This window comes from Ceratotherium simum, chromosome 19 (assembly GCF_057802395.1).
Source record: "Ceratotherium simum simum isolate JZ-2026a chromosome 19, ASM5780239v1, whole genome shotgun sequence".
In the NCBI taxonomy this organism is placed as follows: domain Eukaryota; kingdom Metazoa; phylum Chordata; class Mammalia; order Perissodactyla; family Rhinocerotidae; genus Ceratotherium; species Ceratotherium simum.
In genome coordinates, this window is record NC_141918.1 from 49,246,144 (window position 1) to 49,268,252 (window position 22,109).

The 22,109-nt window shown below is 37.0% G+C and overlaps 1 protein-coding gene across 1 annotated transcript in view; it reads left to right on the plus strand.

The window, feature by feature from the left end:
- LAMA2 (laminin subunit alpha 2) overlaps positions 1–22,109 on the plus strand; it is a 575,531-nt gene that overhangs the window by 534,219 nt on the left and 19,203 nt on the right. The window contains exons 51-56 of the mRNA XM_087444077.1: positions 2,248–2,386; positions 7,274–7,394; positions 9,843–10,019; positions 15,108–15,256; positions 20,412–20,588; positions 20,832–21,000. Coding sequence (XP_087300203.1) covers positions 2,248–2,386; positions 7,274–7,394; positions 9,843–10,019; positions 15,108–15,256; positions 20,412–20,588; positions 20,832–21,000 — 932 coding nt within the window. The remainder of the gene's footprint in view (positions 1–2,247; positions 2,387–7,273; positions 7,395–9,842; positions 10,020–15,107; positions 15,257–20,411; positions 20,589–20,831; positions 21,001–22,109) is intronic.

The following is a 22,109-nucleotide window of genomic DNA, read 5'->3' on the forward strand; positions in this document are numbered from 1 at the left end:
TGATATGGAAGCAAGATTGAGAACGATCATTTAGATTTTCGATGGACTGAGAGAGAGAAGAAAAGAATTACCAAAGTAAAACCAAATCGTTTACAACAACTCAGCACTGGTTATAAACTACTTGTTAAGACCTTACTCTGTGTCTAGTGTTTAATAAAACCCTTATTCCCCTGCTTACCTATAAATGATGTCTGAACTTATCAACTTTGAAATTTTATGTTAATAGCTATTCTGGAATGGAAAGAAATAGGGCAAGAAGTAAAAGCATGTGTTAGCATTTCACAGCAGAACCCACTTCATCATTATTCCTCATGAAGGATCGAGTAAAACTCTTCTTTTAAATCAGTAAAAATATGCCATCCAACGTCTCTCCACGGGAGTTAACACTTGGGCCAGTGAGTTTCAATTCAATTGTGTTTCTGCTCTTTAATCAGTTTTTCTTAGAATAATTTCTAAAAATGCATACATTCACTCAGGGATAAGGAGAAAAACTACCTCCAGTCATTGGCTTGCCTGTGAGAGAAGCAGCATCTCATTTTCACAAACACCATTAAAATACATACCAGGTCTGTAGAAAGAGGCTGTTTTCATGTTCCAGGCAACAGCCTCATATGAAAACTTTTTTGCTGATCTGGATAAAAAGGAATATGTATGAAAAAGTCTTGAAAACAGTTTTATAAATCTTTCTTCTATTTTAGTCACCAGCCTAGTCAAAAAAATGTGTGTATGAAATTAATATGTCTATGAAAGTAATTAAATTTTTAAATTTTAACTTGCTAAATTTTTTTTAATAGGATAATTATTTTTTAGGTGTTTTCCTTTATTTGTTTATTTTTACAAAAATCCACTTTGAGGATTTGAGATGTTAATAGGTTTGGATATTTTATTTTGGTCATTTTTTATAAGGCAATTATGTCTGATTTTATTGAAGATACTTCCTTTTGGAATGGAAGGGCTACAGATTACAATGGAATTTTGGAGTGTGATATTTCTTCGTTTTCCAAGGAACACTGTTCTAAAAGATGATGAGTTAAGAGAAAATAATAATGTTCCCTGGTTAAATAAATTCAGAAAATATTTCTTGCTCTGTGTCCCTCTGTTGGAGCATTACATTGCATATCAGCGTGTTGAAGGATCTGGGCAGCCGTAAAATTAAGATATATGTTTACTTTTGCTTAACCCAGTATTTGTCATATTTATTTGAACCAGGGACATCCAAGAAACAAGCATTCCAAAGAATAAACATTTAGAAATTCCCTTATAATCCATTGGTTCAAATGGTCATTTTCAGACCCTTGCTAATTCAGATCCTATATCAGGCAGAGATTTAGAGACTAAATCTGCTGTGTTAATGAACCGATGCCTCAATATGCATCAAGGATCCAAAATGTATGAAGAAGTTAAAGGCTGGACCTAAGCAAATATTATGGTGAAAAAGGACATAATTCAGGAAGAGCATAGCTTGACTCTTAAGAATGAAGGAGGGAAATCAATGAGATAAGGGGTTCCCATCTGCTTTCTGAACAAAGCAGTTTAAATAGAGAAATGCCTCTCTTCTTTCCTTTTTCCTTTCTGTTTCTGAATTCTTATCATCATCCTATTAGAAATACCTTTAGAGACCTGAGAGAAAAGCAATAAGGCGTGAAGACCGAACCTCTTTCACAACAGTCAGCATCCCAGTCTAAAATGTAATTTACAGTGGACGTAATCGTCATTCCATCATCTTGCGGAACAAAACATTCGCATCTCTCCACTTCCATGCACAACCATCTCATCCACATTACTTTGTGAATGAGCCTAAACCCCGGTACTTCTGTGGATGTGGAAATTTATGGAAGGAGCCATAGATTCAGTATATTTCTAATTGATAATCTAATTTCTGATTAGATATTTATCTTAGCATTAGTTAATTATCTTACTTTATTTTCTAACTACTTATCTATATTACAGAAAACTACGTCAAATGGTACTTTGATATCCATCTAAACTTCTCTCTTGTCTTGATTGGTTTGCCTCCACCGGTGTTCAGACTATTATTTTCATGCTCTTTGTGGATAGCTTAATAATGTATTTTATTGATGTTATTGTTGTTTCTGCAATTATTAAGTAGCTGTGTATAGTACAAGTGCTTGAGAAAGTCAATGTTAATTTGAGAATTACAGTAAATTTGTCTTAAAGTAACAGTGACAGCAAAGATGTGGTTGGCATTGCTCAAATAAAATGTTCAACTTTCTCTCTCCTTTACAGCCAACATATCAATTGTAGATATAGATACTAACCAGGAGGAGAACATGGCAACTTCATCCTCTGGAAACAACTTTGGTCTTGACTTGAAAGCAGATGACAAAATATATTTTGGTGGTCTGCCAACACTGAGAAACTTGAGGTAATTTAGTGTATATTTAGAGCTAAGGATTAAGTTTTAATTAAATAGCCACTATGCTCACTAGAGTTCTGAAATTTAATTAGAACAGGAATGTCATATAACCTTTAGTTGCAGAAAGGCCAATCAAAAAAATCACTTTGCATGTTAGAACAACACCAGGATTTAGAAACCAAAGGATTAATTTGATATCTTTGTTGAAGAGATGGATGAGGATCACTGTTTCCCTTATATTCATCCAATGAAAAGAATTATAAAAGTAATTAAAGATGGAAACTAGAGTTGAATGTGGATCTTGTAATTGCTGTTCTCCTTGCACATTCACTGGAGATAATGGCACGCTGATATTGCTTAGTGTTCTGAAAATTAGTCAGGATTCCAGAATACTCTGAGTATAACCTATTTTGTTGCTAAGCATTAGCATGATAATGGTGTATTGGAGCTCTCCCATATGCCTCATGCTAAAGCTATATTAGTTTTTCTCATGCCCATGCCAATATTTTTTTAAATTTCACATATGTTTTTTAGATAGCAGCATGACAAGATATATTTAGCTCATAGTTTAGTTAGTTCAAAAAATGAATACAAGTAACTAAAAAATGTCAGAAAATATTTCATATGCTATTCAATTAATTTACTGCTTGTTATAAAACATCTTATAAGAAATAAAACTTATAGAGTACTGCATGCTCAATAAATGTTAATTGAATTTAATTAGAGTGGAATGAATTGATTTGGCTAAACCATAAGAGTTTACTATAAATACAGACTACCATGTTTTTAATTTTTGTTTTGTTTTGTTTTGTTAGTTTGCTGGTTTTTCATGGTTGCAAAATTCCTATCGAGGTGTTTCTACTCTAAAAACACACATTACAATTAGAGACATCTCAGACTAACTGAAAAGTATGGTGGTCAAATATTTCCATATTTCTCAAATTAGCAGTGGAACTTCAGTCTCGTTTCATGATAGCTAGCCTGCAGGTTGAGGTGTATTGTACTCCCTGTATCTAAACTCATAGACCAGGCAACTACCTAATGACCAGTGTTTGAAGAGTAGAAGTTGATAAGCTTCATGGTACAGATAACTGGCTCTGCCTATATCTACATTATAAAGTATTTGTGTTGGGAATATAGATCTAACGTGTCCTGTCAGAAAAATCATAGCATATCAAATGAATCGGAATAGTAACGTAGTTATCTCTCAAAAATCCATGTATTCATTCAACAAGTGTTGGTAGAGCATCTACTCTGTGCCAGGCACCATGTAAATATTAGGGATGCAGCAGGTGTTCAAGTCTAAGATTTACTTTGCAAGATCATTAACTAAATTCTCTATCAATGAATTAGATATAGCCAAAATAAGGTTTTCCAAACTAGCTTCATTTATTCTAGTGATAACTTGGTTTTAATTACCATAAAGCAATGTTTAGGAATGATCTACAAAGGTGTATATATTAATTTCATTGAGATGGGTTCATGTGTTAGTTTGCAGACTACATGTCTAATGAGTCTTTATCACTAAGATGTTTTTACTTTCACAGTACAGCATCTCACAATAATAATATTTCTATGGTATGGCACATTATCCCAAAACGATATTTAGACATATATTTGTGACTAAGGAAGGAGCCATACATTCGTAGTTAGCTGTTATTTTGCCCATAGACAGGATCTTAGTATGATAAAGTTCAAAGATGTGGTAAACATAAATTATTTTTACATATACGTGTTGTTAAGTTCAAGCTCTTTGAGAGGAAATATTTATACGCTACTCGTGAGTACTATGCATACAACATTTGTGCATTTTTCCGTTCAAAGACTGATGAAAATTAATACTTTAAATTTATATTCGAAAATAAACTTTTTCCAAGAGAATAGTATGGGAAATGGTCATCTTTGGATTCTAATTTCACTGTGGTCAAGGGCATATACCTGTTTTATGTTGTCTGTTTTTTGTATTCCTTTCCTTTTAAGATCTCTGTGAGATGCTTTTTTAAAGAATTTATGATTGAAGCTTCTTGTTTTACAAAATGAAAATGCAGTTATAAGTAAATTGTGTTTTTTCTCTCTTCCCTCTGACCTAGTATGAAAGCAAGGTAAAATTTAACTTTATGCATGCCTTCTTCCAGTGCATGGGTTGGGTACATGCAGCTTCCTAGATAAAGCAGGGGTGCAGAAGCAGAGCGACACCTGGGCAGCTTTATTCATAGCACATGTCATGAGCGAGTAATGCGTGCTGAGACCATCCGCATGCTGCCCTTTGTTTACAAAGATGCTGCTGCTTACCCACCATCAGCTGGGCTGCAGTTTGACTTGTGTCACTGGCGGCGGTGACGGGTTGGCCCTGCTTATTTGTTGGACCGCCCGCGCACAGCGCCCTCTGGTGCACACACGCGGCAGCACACACGCGAAGGGCAGCTGGTCAGGTTTATGGGCACAGTCTAGTTCTGGGGAACAGAGCAAAGTGATCTCTTGGGTTGAACCCTGGACTCTGGTGCCTCTAGTACCATGCTGTCTGCTAAACAATCAACCTGTGCTCCCAAACGCTTACCACTGCCTCGTTGCTTTTTGCCAGCCTGCAGATATGCACATGTTTACACGGCCCTTGCACCTCTTGGCAATGCTGCTTTCTTATTGCCGTGTTTATTTAGAATTAGCTCTGGAGCCAGATAAAAGGAATCTCTGGAAATACTGCATTTAAAACAAGTGTTTGTACTAATGGTGAAGAAGTTTGTGGACCGTCCCCCTAGCTTTTCAGGAGCATTTTCATTCGTATTTGCAGACAAGCATTAGAACGAAAGCTGTGAGCAGCAGGGCTCTGTAAGTGGCTGATTAAACCCCAGAGATGTGCAGGGCTGGCACACGCTAGCTAGAGCTAAACCCTGGTGTTTTGGTATTTCAGATCCTAACTGCCATATTTCTGGAAAGGAGATAATGAAGCTGAACTGATCCAAGAAATTTTTAAAGCAAAAGCTAAACTTTTAATACCAGAAACTAGAATATATAGAAATGAAAGTGTAAACAAATTAATCCAAGTTGTTTTATCACGATACGGTTATGAGACCAGTCGTGCTGTTTGCTGAGACAGCTAGAAGGCAAAGCCTGGCTTTCAGTGGAAATATATGCTAATAAAAGTCTGGAATGACACTATGTAGCTTTGTAATTTTGCCTTTGAGGCAAACAGAGGAAACAGAGACCTGTAGTTACCATTAGGGGTCTGATCACCATATGTGATTGCTTATCCCTGTGAGTTTCATAACATTGAGCTTGCTAAATCCTTGTGTTTCGAAATGCTTCTTTGTATTTCCATGAAACAAAGAGCGATATAACTTGTAGGAGTGATTTACTTTATTGATAAGATCTCTGAAAAAATTGTGATAAATCAATCAGTCTTCCTCTGAAGGAAAATATGAAAGCAAATGAACACTGCGAATGAAAGTCACCCATTCCTTTCACTTTCTACAAGAAGAATATAAGCAAGTGCTCACCCTCCATGGGCATCTTCTTCATAATAACCGACCAACTGAACAGAATGAGAAGATCTTGGGAACAAGGGGAAACGATCAAAGAAAATAAAGCAGTTCCATAGAGAGGAAAAGACAAACAGAAGAAATCCCTGGCCTGACATAAGCCACCTGATACATACTGCCGGGCTCCGATTCGCTTTCCCACCTCTTTGTCCTCATGCCAGCTGTTTTTATTAAGACAAAAGAGGGACTCCTGGCATCATGGAACAATGAGGAGAGAATTCATTATTATCCTAATAAGTATAATATTTTGGTGTTGATTGGACAGTTTTTACAGATGCTCATTAACGCCAAGAAAGTATTACTTTTTCTATCCCTATAGACTTGTGCTGTTTAGTATAGTAGCCACCAGCCACAGTGGCTATTTAACTTTAAATTAAATAAAATTAAATAACAATAAGTTCAGTTTCTCAATGGCTGCATTTCAGGTGTCCATATCCACATGTGGCTGGTAACTACTGATTTAGACAGTGCAGAACAGAATATTTCCATCAGCACAGAAACTTCTCTTGAACACACTATTATAGGCTAAAAGCATCATCGTCATTGACAACCTGCTAGCTTATGTTTATTGACCACCTACTGTGTGCTGGCATGTCTATCCCTTTTTAAGCAGTAATGAGCAAAAAGTGAACATTCAAGTGTGGTTTGGGTATAGAAGCCATTTTTAACCTTATTAGAAAAATTAAAAATATGTTTTGATTCTTTGGTTACTTTATTTTGTTATTGCTCCAATACAGAATAAAGACTTTGGGGTCAATCTGTAAATCCAATTTTGAAATATCTTTTTTTAGGCTATGTAATCCAAAAGAAGGTTTCTTGGGCTTTACTTTACTTAAAAGCTTTGAAGAGAAGTATATTATTATTTTTCAGCTATCCCCCCCAAAAAATGTCTCAGTGACAGAAATATTTTTTTTCAAAATAAATAATTCCACATTTTTTTCCCTAAACTTTCAGCAAGATTTTATCTAACTTTTTTGGTATGTGGTTTGATTACGCTGCCTATACAATTTTCTGCTCTTGGGTGGGAAAAAGAAACATTTCACTATGTATATGAAGCACTGAATAAGAAGTCAGTCAATTTCTGTATTTAAATGCTGTGGGTGAGATTATTTTTTAAAAGGAGAGGAAGAAGAACTACATAAAGATTCCTTCTGCTGGATGGTGTTAACATCCACTTACTCCAACCAGTAGATAATGGAAGCATAGTTTGCTGGGTATAGGTGTGCACGTGGCCAATTTGAGAGACATGGGCCTGCTGTGTGTCAGCTTGCTCCCTATGGCTTATGTCCAGTAGTCGCAGACGCTCTACTGCCATTATCCTAATGATGTTGCTTTTGTTTTCCATGTAACTTTTCAACAGGCCAGAAGTAAATTTGAGGAAATATTCTGGCTGCCTCAAAGATATTGAAATTTCAAGAACTCCCTATAACATACTCAGTAGCCCTGATTATGTTGGCGTTACCAAAGGATGTTCACTGGAGGTTGGTTTGTTTTTAATGGTTTCCTAAATACATTCGTTTCAGACTTCACTTACTTAGTTTGGGTGCTCTTGCAGGGACCAGTCCCTTGTTAACATATTTTAAGTTCCCACTGACCCTAGTCTTAGCTATGGGTAAATGATACAGTAGGATTGAAGCACTTCTAAAACTTACAGTGATCAACTGAAATTAGGAGGCGGTATTGTGCAGACCCAAAATTATGAACCAATTCCCACACGTACAGCACTTCATAGCATGTATTTTTAATATTAATCTCTCTTCTGGTTCTCTCTTTCATTCCAACACTGCTTTTCCCTTTTCCTCATTTTTGTCATCTAGTTTAAATTTATTTTATCTTTATGTCTTGTATGTAGCTTGACTAGCAGCCTTAAATGTTTTTCTGGAATGTGTTAGGAGTTTACACAAATAGCAAGTAATAGTTTACACAATAATGATGAGTGCACAGCATCTTGTCTACAACTTGGAAGTCAAACCCCCTTATCTCTGAAAACAGCACAGACTGGGAACTGTCTACAAAGCCCTGTCTTTGACGTGACTGCAGTGTCCCTTGTTATCAGGTCTCTTCAGTATCTTGTCTTTGTTGCCAAAGCAGCCAGCAGCCCCCTGATGCCACTTGACTGTCCTGCCCTGACTCTTCAATAGAGGCTGACCCACTGGAGAGAAAAACCCAGGACACAGCTTTGCTCTCTTAAAATATCTGTAAGCAAGAGCCAATAGCCATCAGCAAATATTAGTAAGAATTTTATGGGAGTCCTAAAGTGATGAGCTTGTTTAAAAAAGAAAATATTAACTATATCATACTTATAAATTTTTAATGACCCTGATATCACATAACTATTCATTTTAGCTGCTTCCTCCCACTAAAATTATTTTAAAGCATTACTATAGAATTTGAGGAAATGAAGGGAGAATGAAGAGAAAGAAAAAGCAAATCCACCACTGAGCCATGAGGTTTAAAGACTGGAACAGAACCTTCAACATCTTCATTGTGCATAGTACCAGCTCCAATTTGGAATTATCCGTAGACATCCACCCTGAGAAGCTTGGAAATAAAGAAAAAGTAAACACATACAGAGTTGAAACTCTAAGGATCCACACTGACTTCTTAAAGAAGGTTTAATGAGAGTTTTAATCTTCCAACGCCTGACTCTCATCCACATGCAGAAGATATATACATGAGGATGTAAAACTGTCCAAAAAATGAATAGCCTATATGTGTGAAAATGATAATTCTGTGAAGGCACTTTTCAGTAACTAGGAATTATTTTGCAACTAAAAATTGAGGCAGAAATTTGATGTGGATAAATATTGAAAAGTCTGCATAATAGTTTTATCTGAACTCTCCAAAACTCTATAATTTGAAAACTGGAATAGAAAATAGATTATACATCTTACAACACTTATATCACTTAACTGGGCCTGAAGCACTGTGGGGAAAATATCCTGCATTAAAGGATTTCTTGGTTTCACTCCAGCAAAATCCAGGACTTTTAAAATGAACATTTTAAGCTCTCTAAATGCCCAACTGCGTGGGCTTGCTTAAATAAATCCTAGCACATTCATACAATGGCGTATCCTCTTGCTATTGAGAATGATGATGAGATCTATGTTTACTGACAGAGACAGATCTCCCACATATGTAGTGAAAAGAAGAAGTTACAAATTAATGTGTCTATCATGATTCAGTTTAAATATAGAGAAAGGGAGAGTGGAAGAGAGCAAGGTTGTGAAAGATAAAATAAATGAATGCCTCTACACAGCTTTGGGGTGGAGGTAATTTTTGCCTTCTCCCTTTTGTACTTCGATGTTATCTCAAATGTTACTGTTTTAATTTTATTATCATCAAGGACAATGATACTATTTTCATTTTGAAAAGAAAATTAGACTACGAAATGTTTGATTTATTTATTTTTAAGATTTAGATTTTGTCTACTTTCTAAAAATTCCTCTAGAATGTGTTTATATATTTGATAGCAATGACCATCTTTACCTTGGGCTCATCACCGAGGCAAAATGTAGACAGAGACCATAGTCATACTCAGCTGTAAAACATAATTAATTGATAGAGAGTATTCAAGGGACTAGTTAGAATGTTCTCAAGGGAGATTTAGCAGGCTAGATTTAAACCAAAAGAAAATGTTATTTATCAATGATAATCTCCTGTATTTTAAATCAAAAGTTTTAGAATAAAAGCAGAGGCCAGACTTTTATTTTAACCTAAACTGCTCAGAAAATTCAAAGTTAGAGCTGGAAATAGCATTTCTTTAGTTTTTCTTAAGTTCTCCATGTAACTATGGGTTTTCATGCTTTCTAAAACTACAGTGTATTTCATGATAACATTGAGTGCATTGAGGAGGGTGAGTCAGGTGGAGAAATTAATTTAAATTTTCATTTCTAATGCTTTCTTCTCTTCCTTCGTTTTACCCACAGAACGTTTACACAGTTAGCTTCCCCAAGCCTGGTTTTGTGGAACTGTCCCCTGTGCCACTTGGTGTCGGAACAGAAATCAACCTGTCTTTCAGCACTAAGAATGAGTCTGGGATCATTCTGTTGGGAAGTGGAGGGACTCCAGCACCACCTAGGAGAAAACGAAGGCAAACTGGCCAGGTACCCTCACACCTGGTTAATAATGCATTTTCCTTAATGCTTACATAAAACAATTATTTCATAAAGAGACCAGGGAGGCATTTAGGGTTTATAAATTGCTTTTATATTTTTAGATTTGCATCAGTTCTTTCCACTATCATCTTCTTAGGCAATTATCTCCACTAGGACCTTCCTGCTGGTCAATTCCAGATACACTCACACTTGTATTTGCACCGATAGTTCATATGGTTTAGCATATGCATATATAAAAAGAGATAGCTTAAAATATATTCAAATTATATTAATCTTCTCTTGTCTCTAAGTCGAGTTCCTTACCAGATCTGTAGATATCCAGCTAGGGTCCCTTAAATTTAAATTTAAATTCCTTCTAGGATCAGTTTCCCAGTTTCACTAGCCCACACGATGCAGTCTGCTGGAGCCTGACCCACTCCACCCTCTCTGTACGCAGAGAAGGTGGAGAAGGGACTTGGGGTAGGAGAAGGCAAATAGAGCCCAACTAACACAGGCGTGGACACTAGTCGGTGCTCAGTCTCACTCGTGGCATTAAAATAAAACCGACACAGGGTCTTCTTTGTAAGGTTGTGAACTCCAATTTTCACAACCCCTAGCCATTTGATTCTGTTAAAAGCTATCTCCTAGTTGTCCAGATGTAGGCACTATAACTCTTTACTGCCTTGATTTTCCCCCAATACTTTCAATCATGTTTTTAAAAATATAATTTTTTCCATTTAATCTAGTTTTTGTCAGTGTTCATAGGAATTACCTAGTCTGCCATGGCCAAAGAATGGAACACTTTACAAATATGTCCTTAAATATGCGTGCATCCTTGTAAACCAGGTTGTGTTGTTTGTGATTATATGTGTTTATTAAATCACTTTTAGCATTTAAAATTTAGTAATCAGGGACCAGCCCAGTGGTGTAGTGGTTAAGTTCCCACGCTCCGCTTCGGCGGCCTGGGGTTCACAGGTTCAGCTCCCGGACATGGACCTACGCACCGCTCATCAAGCCATGCTGTGGCAGGCATTCACGTATAAAAGTAGAGGAAGATGGGGCCGGCCCCATGGCTTAGCGGTTAAGTGTACACACTCCGCTACTGGCAGCCCGAGTTCGGATCCCAGGCACGCACCGACACACCGCTTCTCTGGCCATGCTGAGGCCGTGTCCCACATACAGCAACTAGAAGGATGTGCAACTATGACATACAACTATCTACTGGGGCTTTGAGGAAAAAAAAGGAGGAGGATTGGCAATAGATGTTAGCTCAGAGCCGGTCTTCCTCAGCAAAAAGAAGAGGATTAGCATGGATGTTAGCTCAGGGCTGATCTTCTTCAAAAAAAAAAAAAAGGTAGAGGAAGATGGGCATAGATGTTAGCTCAGGGCTAATCTTCCTCACCAAAAAAAATTAAAAAATAAAATAAATAAAATTTAGTAATCAATAGTATTATGTAATTTATCTTATTCTCCCCCCCCCAAAAAATAAAGACTAAACAAAATATTAGCAAATAAAATCCAAAGATGTATAACCATGAGTAACAGATTATCTCAGGAATACAAGGGTGGTTTAATATTAGGAAATCCAAAAATCATATAATCATCTCAATAGATGCAGAGAAAAGGTTTGGTAAAATTTAACACCCATTCCTGATTTAAAAAAAAAAAACTTAGTAAACTAAGAAAAGGAAGGAGCTTCCTTAGCCATCTGTAAAAAGATCATAACAAATATTCTAGATAGGCAAACATTATAAATGTTTTCTACAAAATCAACCCAAACAAAGGATGAATATTATCACTGTACAGATCTTAGTGTCAGTGCAATAAAAAAAGACCAAGTGAAGATAGTACAAGTATATAACTTAAAAATAAATACAACAAAAAGCAAGCATAAGATCTATATGGAGAAAATTATAGAACTTTACTGAAAAATTCGAGTAGTAGACTACTTATCAAAGTCATCCTCAATGAATGAGCGTAGTCAACATGTTAACGGAGAGAAAGACTCAAAGTTAAAAATATGTGAATTCTCTCCAAAATGATAATGTAGATTCAATTTCAATGAAAATACCACCTTATCTTTTTGTAAATCATGACAAACTAATTCTAAAATTTATATCAAAGATCGAAAGCTCAAGAAACTTCTGAAATAGAAGAATAAGGTGGTGGGCTGTCCTAGCAGATATCCACACTTTAGAAGCTAGAGTTTTGAATCGTGGTAGCATGGTGTTAATTCATGGATAACTTGGTGCCAGTGGAACAGAATAGAGAGCCCTGAATATACTCAAGTACAGATGGCAATGACATTGGGCAGTGGGTGGCATTACACATCATTAGGGAAAAAGCAGACCTTTCAGTGAATGATTCTGGAGCAACTGGTTACCCATATGGAAAAAAATGAAACAATTTCTACTTCACACCAAACAGAAAAATAAATTCCCAATTAATTAAAGTCATAAATATGAAAGGAAAAAATTGTAAAATTTTTAGCAGAAAATTTAGAAGGATAATCTTTGACTTTGGGGAAGGGAGGGATTTATTGAACAAAACAAGATTATAAGTGCAACTTCATTAAAGTTAAAACTGTCTAGTCATCAAACAACACAAAAGACAAACTCCAGCCTGGAAACTTACAATACATATAACCTACAAAAAATTAGTAACCAGAATATAAAAATAACCTTTACCAACCAATAAGAAAAAGACAAAAACATATACAACAATGGGCAGAAGACTTGAACAGGCATTTCACAGAAGAGGAAATATCAATGAACCAAAAATATATTTTAAAAATATTCAACCTCATTTGTAATGAGGGAGATGTAATTTCAGGTCACACTTGAGTTAATACCCACTAGATTGGTAAAACATTAATAAATATGATAATACTAGTATTAGTGAGATGTGGATCACAGGGAACACTTAATCACTGCTAGTGGAAAGAGTAGATTGTTACAGCCACTTTGGAAAACCACATGGCACTATCTTGTAAAGTTATACATGCGCACACTCTACAAGCCAGCAATTCTTCTCCTAGGTATAGTCCCAAACTCTGTGCATGTGTACAATGGGACATGTATAAGAATGTTCATAGTAGCATTCAAAAGCAGAAAGACCTGGAAACAATCCAAACGTTCATCAGCTGGAGAGCAGATAAACTGTGGCACTTTGCATAATGGGATATTAAGCAGTAATAAAAGGAAATAAATTATAGCTAAACGTAACAACATGGATGAATATTAGAAAACTTAACAGAAATGGAAAAAATGCACTACATACTGTATGATACTATTTTTATAGATTTCTAATATAAGTAACACTAAACAATATATTGTTTACAGATATATATGTGCATTTTCAAAAATAATTTCTAAAAAGCAAGAGAATGAGAAACAAAATCCACGTGAGTGGTTACTCTGAGATGGGGAAGCTGGGGCAGGGGATTGGGAAGAAGCTCACAGGAGATGCAATGGGTTTCTTAAATTGAGTTTTAGATTTACAGATAGTCATTTAAATGTACAGTTGTGAACATAGCTTCATCATTTAATGTATGTCTCTTAAACTGTGAGGAATGTAACAAATAGTAATAATAAAAATATTTTTTAAAGAGTAGAGGGAGAAAAGTGTTATTTTCTGATTTCTTACTGCACGTAATAAGCACTGAGTAAATTTAAAATATGTGTTCTCTTAATTCCTTTATCTTAATCTTGAAAAATAATATTTTTTCTCACTGTTACCAATGATATATCTACTTATAATTAGAGGACCAGAGCAAACACTCAGAAATAGATTTCCACTAAAGGATATTTGTTTCCTAGGTCATTGTCAAATAATTAAGCACCACCTATTGGCTCCAAATTTCTCCTCATCAGGACTAACTATATGGACTTGAATCACCAGCTTTCAGGAGAGCTCTAAAAATAGAACATGTTCCCATTAAAACAATTAAAATGAGAAACTATTAAGTACTATAGTACTTAACTAGCATGTTATATTATATATATTATAGTACTTAATTTAAGTACTATAGTACTTAAATAACATGTTAATGTTTCAACATTTTAATAATAATGAATAGCTAGTTTGTAAAATCTCGTAAATGCTATCTGAAAGAGGAAACAATGTTAATAATTCATGTCTGTCATAGAATTAATGCTGGTTAAATGGACATGTTTTATTTCTCAAAGTGAACAGTGTTGATACCCAGAGGGTTATTGGTGATTATGTTCTGCTAAAAGGGTTTGAGGCATCAATCGATCAGCTAAGAAATTTTTAATTGAGTGAGTAGTTAGCGGTTGTGCCTTGATGGATGGTGGGCACTAATCCAGATCCTCTAGACATTTTGTGGGGGACACACAGCTGCATAGATGATTTAGTAAGTTGTTGGAGACGTTATGATGTTTGAAACCATCTCCACCAACTCAGGTGACTGTGGAGGACGAGTGATCATGGTGAGCAGGTGCCCCTGTGCTCCACAAGAAAGGGAGCACAGGAGGCATCCGCTTCGGGGACAAGGACTGCATTCAAGCTCCCTGGGGTTCATAATCTGATCTCAAAACCGTACTGGTTGCCATAGTAACAGTAGCAAGAAGAAAGCAGGCATGTTTGTAGATGAAAAATTGTCTTCTTTCTAAATGTGGGAGACAAGTTACGTGTTGGCGATGGCAATCTATTGCACCAGCTCAGAGAACAAATTGAAGTCTAAACACTCTGAATGCCGTGAGCTTGGGAGTCAGCCTGATTTCCAGAAGCTAGCTGTCCACTCGTGAACATAAGGGAGAGGGATTTTATTGACACCGTTTGTTTCCTGATGGGTTTTGTGAGTCAGAGTCCCAATACAAGCACAGCTGTTACTGTCAGCATCGCAAATACTACCATATTACTACATGCACTTTCCACATCATCTAACAAGCAAAAATGGTAAATGACTAAAAAACTCTTTCCAGCTGTTTTAAGCACTCTGTTTAAGAAAATATCGAGTCTTAACGTCTCAGGTAAGATCTCAGGGCGGATGAACCTGTAGTTCCGTCGGGGAACCTAAGGCTCAGTCGTACATCAGACGACTACTCAATCGTCGATAACCGTTTGCCGTTGCAGGCCTATTATGCGATATTCCTGAACAAGGGCCGTCTGGAAGTGCATCTTTCCGCAGGGACACGAACAATGAGGAAAATTGTTGTCAAACCAGAGCCGAGTCTGTTTCACGATGGGAGAGAACATTCCGTTCACGTGGAGAGAACCAGAGGGTAACAATAGCCTGGAGAGCTCACTATCTGTCGTAACTAACATAAACTCCTTTGCTCCCTTCTCTCTGACTGGACCTTGTGTGTATGGACATAGACGCCTGTGAAATATCAAGTAGTTTAATTTCATCTTCTTTACATTTCATACTTCGGGAACCTCATTTGCCTTGGCCCTTAGGCGTTCTATTCTTAACATTTTTATTCTGTGCAGTTCTCCTCTCCACCTTTGGAAAAACCAAACGCACTTTCTGAAGCTATAGATAAGAAAAGCCCTCCCTCCGCACCTCTCAAATATTCTCTTCTTGAATAAGGTATGCACATGGTGAAACACACAGAATGTCTCAGCTGGAGTCAGCAGCCTTTGGCAGCTGCTATTTCATTCAGGTTCCAAAGCAGTTATGGCAGCTGCTTAGAGAGCTGGCACAGATACGGAGCGTGGCTGCAGCTGCAGGCAGGACCTGCTGAGCACCGGGATGTGCACGCCTCATCCCTGTCCCCCTCCAAGGTGTGCAGGGTCCCTGCAGGGTGGCTTCGGGAGTGAGCTGAGTTGAGAGAGAGAAGGGAAAAAGCCACACGGAGGCTGCCTCTCAACAGATCCAGGAGAGCACTTGCTTCCCAGCCGAGTCAGGGAATTGGCTCTAATAGTGTTATAAACCGATTTCTTATTTCTTCAGAATACTGCAGTACTTTATACGTACTTTATTGGGAAAGTCATCTGTATTTTTCGTCAAAATGTTGTATGACAACATAGAGAGGTAATCAGTTTAGAAGGAAATTAGAGAAAAAGAAAACAGAAGCCCAGAGATTTCAGACCTCCAAATCAGCAATCCATTTATTAGACTGAATACAAAGAAAAGAACTGGAAATCAAATCTGATGAAACCTCAAAACACAAGGAATACTTTTAAATACAACAGTATGCATGTGTAGCAATAGTTCAAGTAAGCAGATGCTATTTTATAGTTAAAGACCTACATTTTCTAATTATCCTCTGGTATGGGCAACAGTTTAGATAGGTAATAAGAATTTCGCATCTTCTAGGTAAATGATAAAGCTTTCCTTGGCTCATTTTTTTTATTATATAGAGCATTATGTTGTGGGCTGAATTGATACTAAGCTTTCTCACAGAGTGTCCACTAACTGAGACATTTAGAAACCGTGATTAAGACAAATAAGAGATCAATATTTGGACAAACTAAGAACTTTTACTAATCTTAATAGCCAGATATTGCAGTCATGGTCTCTGAGGAGAAATGCAAACTGAATTTTCTCATTTGAATCTTAGGGAATGCTCTAGAATACTGATTTTACGTGTCTTCTACACTAGATTTCAGGTCCTTTGCTAAACTTGAATCCTTCCCTTCAGGGGAAGGACTTTTTAAAGTCTTTAAACTTTAAGGAATTTCAATAAGCAAATGCAGCATTGCGAATTCTAGTTGACCAGAAATCAAGCAAAATATGTTATTTTGTAGAGAAAGGATTCTGACATTCCCAAGTCCATTACGACGTGGTGCTCAGGTGTCCTTTTAACAGGTGTTTCTTCAAGAAGGGCATTTTATTTTGCCAACTTCACAGCTGTTGGCCATCAATCCAACCTTTATTTGATTAAGCTCAGTATAAAGTACATCAGTGGAAACTGGTCATTCAGTTAATTGGCCATATAAACAAACAGATTTGCCATTCTCTGTTAATTAAAGGATAATGTATTGGACATATTAGTGCGTAGTCACTGAACTCTGTGGCCGAGCAAGAACACATTTGCTACATAATGTCTCATTTAGCACTCTAAGGTCAAAAAATAATCATTACCTATCTTTTAAGCAAGTGCTACAATTAGCTGATTAACCAGAGATCACTAATGACCCTAAGAACTTCACCCAGAAACATTTTTTAATGCTTCATATACCTATTCTGTGGCATGCTCTGTGTCAAATACTAGACGAAGATTAAGTCTTTTAATCGTTCTAAATGTATGTGAAATCTGTGTTACACCTTTCGTCACAGATGAGGAAATGTTAACTAATTTGCCCAAAATCACACAGCTAGTAAATAACAGAGCCGGGATTTAAACCCAGATGTATATGACTTTAACACCTCCATCTGTGCTCCCCAACGTATTTCTTACCCTTTCTTGTGACCTCGAAGATCTGTATTACTTCATGTTGATTATGGTACTTTTATTAATTTGGAAATATTTGCTTTCTCCCAACACATTTCAGACCGTAAATGTCAATTATCATTTCTTAAAACTCTGGATACTATGGTAATTTTAATACCACCTCAGAAAATCATTGAATTTTTACCAAACCAGGGGGAAACTTTTCAAGTTGGCGCTTGCCCTTCTCTTTCCCCCTCTGCCTCTCTTTCCCCCTCCTCACTCATTCTCTTTCCTTTTCTACCCCTTCCTCTGCAAAATTCTCACTTTAGTCACTTTGGTGTCTAATTCCGCTGTACTCCAGTGATCCCTTCCTTCTATAACTGCTTTGCCCTCTGATCCTTCTCCCGGAGTCCACCTAAGTGGCCAGTAGTTCTCACTGGACAAAACTTCAAACCCTAAGAGCCTGGAGTAGATGATTAGGCAAGTACGTTTTCTCCTCTATGAGAGTTTCTTTCACACTGGTACAGAATTAGGCTGAAGATCACGAAGTTGGATCAGATTTCAGGAGTAATTTGGGGTTTCCAGGATGGGATCATGATTTGGACATAGCAACCCAAATATTTCTTTCTTACCTTCCAAAATATGTTCCAGGGCCGGCCCTGTGGCTTGGTGGTTAAGTGCACGCGCTGCGATGCTGGTGGCCCGGGTTCGGATCCCGGGTGCGCATCGAGGCACCACTTCTCCGTCCATCCTGAGGCCGAGTCCCACATACAGCAACTAGAAGGATGTGCAGCTATGACATACAACTATCTACTGGGGCTTTGGGGGGAAAAAATAAAATAAATAAAATCTTTAAAAAAAAAAAAACAAAATATGTTCCATCAAAAAGTTTTCAGATTTTGTTTTTCATGTAAATTACAAATGTCAAGGCACTTCCCTCTCTTAATATCTTCTTCTGCATATACAACCCATTTGGTGGTAGTTTGGAAAAAAAAAAAATCTTAGACCAATATTCCAAACAAATAAGAAACAGAATGTAAGTAACAAAATATTTAATTGTGAAACTGCAAGAATCAACCATTGAAATTGTAAGAAAATACAGCTGACCTATCACAATACTAATAGTAATGTAATGTTTATTATGGTGCTTTTTGCACATAGTAGGTCTACAGTAAACAGCTGTTGAGTAAATACGTAAAAACCGGGAAGCACACCAGAATCATAACGGACATGTTGGTAATGTCTTTCTTTACAAAAGAGCTAAATAAATGATCTGGATTTGATGCTTCCAGAATGTAAAATACAAGCAGCATTTAGCTATAGTCTTCTAGCAATGCCCTTATTAAATAATACAGCCTCAGTGCAATCCTTTAATTAATGTTTTCCGTGGTTTGAAGCAGGTATTTTTATCCTCATTTTATAAATGAATGAAATGAGACTAAGATTAAATAACTGGCCCAAAGTCACACAGTTAGTGAGCTTCCACACTAATACTTAATTCCTGTCTGTTCCTTCTGAAAGGCCTTGTTCTTTCTACACCTCCACCCTGTGATCTAGGAAGAAAGGACCACTGTTATGGTCCTGGGGGCAGAACCAGATAGAGAGAGCCTGCATCAGAAAGAGGAGGGCCTCTGGCTCTTTAAAAATTCTAATCAAGAGCAGAGATTTGCTCTCCTTGGACAATCTTTAATAGTGGCTTAAACCCCTCATTAAAACTGTTAGGAACACTGCTTTATCATGTTAGTAATAGGTTGCTTTTAGCAAAAGAAAAAAAAAGGTATGTATAGGGGGCCTTCTTCTCGGTGAGTCACATACCCAGAAGTGAGTGGTTTTCTAAAAGTCTCATAAATCCACCAACATTCTTAGCAATGAGGTTGAACCTCCTGATTTTTGCCAACACACTCTTCCAGAGTCTGGAAAAAAACCACTATGTCATTTCCCCCTATTTTTCCTTTGAAACTAAATCCAACCTGCCCCTTCAACATCCCCTGAAAAAATGACATTTTGAGCCACAATGAAATCCATGTTTTGTTCCATTCTCTTACATTTAATTTGTCCTAAAGTGGACCAATTGCTCAGTGCCATTTCAGAATGTTTCTGCCCCGGTTTATTGTTTCTAGTCCTACATGTGGTTTTTCTTCTTTATAAAATCAAGTGAGATGACATTTTCGGACTGAGTTTTCCACCTAAGTACTTTGGTTTTCTCCCCAGATAGGAAATAAGTTTTCAGTAATCCATTCATGATCCTCGGGCTAGTGACTAATACTTATGACTAATAACCCCATGCTGACTGTTGGGACTGAAATTCAAAACCTGCTTCTAGAACAAAAGAGAAAATGCCTTTGGTCATTATCATCATCAGAACTCTTTGTCTCCTTCTGATTCTTTGCCCCAGGATCCAAGGATTGTTGTGAATAAGTAGCATGAGGTTCTTAATTAGTAGTGTGTGAGTTATCTCGCATAAGCAAATTAGGGAAATTAATGAAACAGCCACTAAGGAAAATCATGGCAAGGAACAATTGCCATGGTGTTCTTGCCTGCCTCTTCTATTCAAAAGCCAGCAGCTACATTCTTTATAAAATGTCCTGTAAGTGTTTGCTGTTGATTCTTGCAATCTAAGCTCTCAGGAGTACAGTTTGTCCCCTAGCAAGAAGATAATAGCTAGCACAAACGAAGAAATAAAGAGCCAAACAAAACGTGACCCCATGCTGTGCTAAACCCACTGAGTCATATACGATTAGACGTTACTACACTGTGCAGAAGCCTCAGCTCCACGGTCTCATATGTTGAGCCACTGTTGTCAATGCCACCAGAGGCTAATGTTGCAGCTACCCCATTACCTCGTTTCAGTAAACTCTCAGCCAGAGTTAACGAGGGAGGCAGAGGGACAGGATCCTGAGACACACTCTCTCGTTTGCTTAGTGCAGAATTCCTAATCATCAGATTTGGCTCACTTAAAAGCTACAGGAGGGAGGGGTGAGGGGTGGCAGGAAAGAATTTGATTTCCAATTGTGTTGGACATTCTATGTTTGATCCTTGTTTATTTTAAATGTTTTCTCAGCATCTTTACTGTTCAAGTCGACGAAGACAGAAGGCATATGCAAAACCTGACAGCAGAACAGGCGATTGAAGTTAAAAAACTTTTCGTTGGGGGTGCTCCACCTGAATTTCAACCTTCCCCTCTCAGAAATATTCCTCCTTTTGAAGGCTGTGTATGGAACCTTGTTATAAACTCTGTGTAAGTGAATCTCCTTGCTACTAATTTTTTTTTTTAATATAAGGATCACTGTTGTATCTACACTATCCAAAACCATTACAATGGTTATGAAGGAAACAATGAAGATCTTCAAGTTAGATTTTAAAAATTGAACTGATGTTTCTTAAAAGAGGGGATGGGGGAATTTGATTTAATTGTAAGGAAGCAAGACAATGAAAAACAAGAAAAAGAAGAAAATACTTAATTTTAATTGTATTCCCTTAGCCCCATGGACTTTGCACAACCTGTATCCTTCAAAAATGCAGACATTGGGCGCTGTGCCCATCAGAAGCCCCAGGAGGATGAAGACGGAGAAGTTCCAGCTGAAATAGTTATCCAGCCAGAGCCAGTTCCCACCCCAGCCCTCCCTACGCCCACCCCAGTTCTGGCACATGTAAGTGTGTATAGCCCACTGCTTTCTAATTTTTACCCAGCATTTTTAGTCATTTTCAGAAGGAAGGTTATTCAAGATGTCTAGTATACTCTACTGCTAGAATTAGAGGAAGGCTAACCTGTCTATGAATATCTATTCTCCTTACATGTTCCTTGGATTATTTTTACTTCTGTATCTGTTTAGTTTTTATGTCTATAAAATGGCACGTGTTTTTAGTTGAAAGGTTAGAAAGCATAGAAATCAAGAATCAAGAATCAAATCCATCTATAATACCACCATATAGAGGCAACCATAGTGATTTTCAATCGTTTTATTTGTATTTTACATAGTAGAGCTCATATCATATGTACAATTTGGTATTCTATTTTTAAAAACCGGTAATACATATTTAGAACTGTTTCTAGACATCATGTGAATGTGTGTATCTAATATGATTATATAAGTGTGTGTGTGCATGTGTGTATGGACACGCACAGACACATACCGAGACACACAAACTATTTCATGGTACAGGAGGTAGTATATCCTTAACTGTATTCAAATCCCCGCACTCTAACCTATGATCTGTATGAATTTAGGAAAGCTACTTAGCCAGTCTATTTCTCAGTTTTCTCGTCTGTAAAATGAGGATATTAACAGCATGTATGTCAAAGAGTATTACGAGGATTTCAAGAGATAATGTTTGTTAAATACCTGGCGTATACTACGTGTTTAATAAATGGCACAATGAGTAATGATCATAATGAGTGCTTTTAAATGCTTACTATGTGCCAGTCACTGCCTAAACAGTTTCCATTCAATATTATGTATAATTCTCGTAACAGCTCTGTAAAATATACATCATCATCCCATTTTTAGTTGAGTTGATAAGAATTGCTAACCTAGGTAACTCACCCACTAACACAGCCAGTAAATGGCAGGATAGAATTTTAATCCGGTGGGTCAGGGTGGGTCTGACCCTATTGTCTGGCTCCGTATCACTGCAACACTCTTACAATTTATTCTCCCTCTTCCCCACTGTGGGCCAATTAGAATGTTTCCAGCTTTCCACTATTAGAAACTATATTCTATATAATTTATATATGAGCACCTCTGTGTGCCAAACTTTC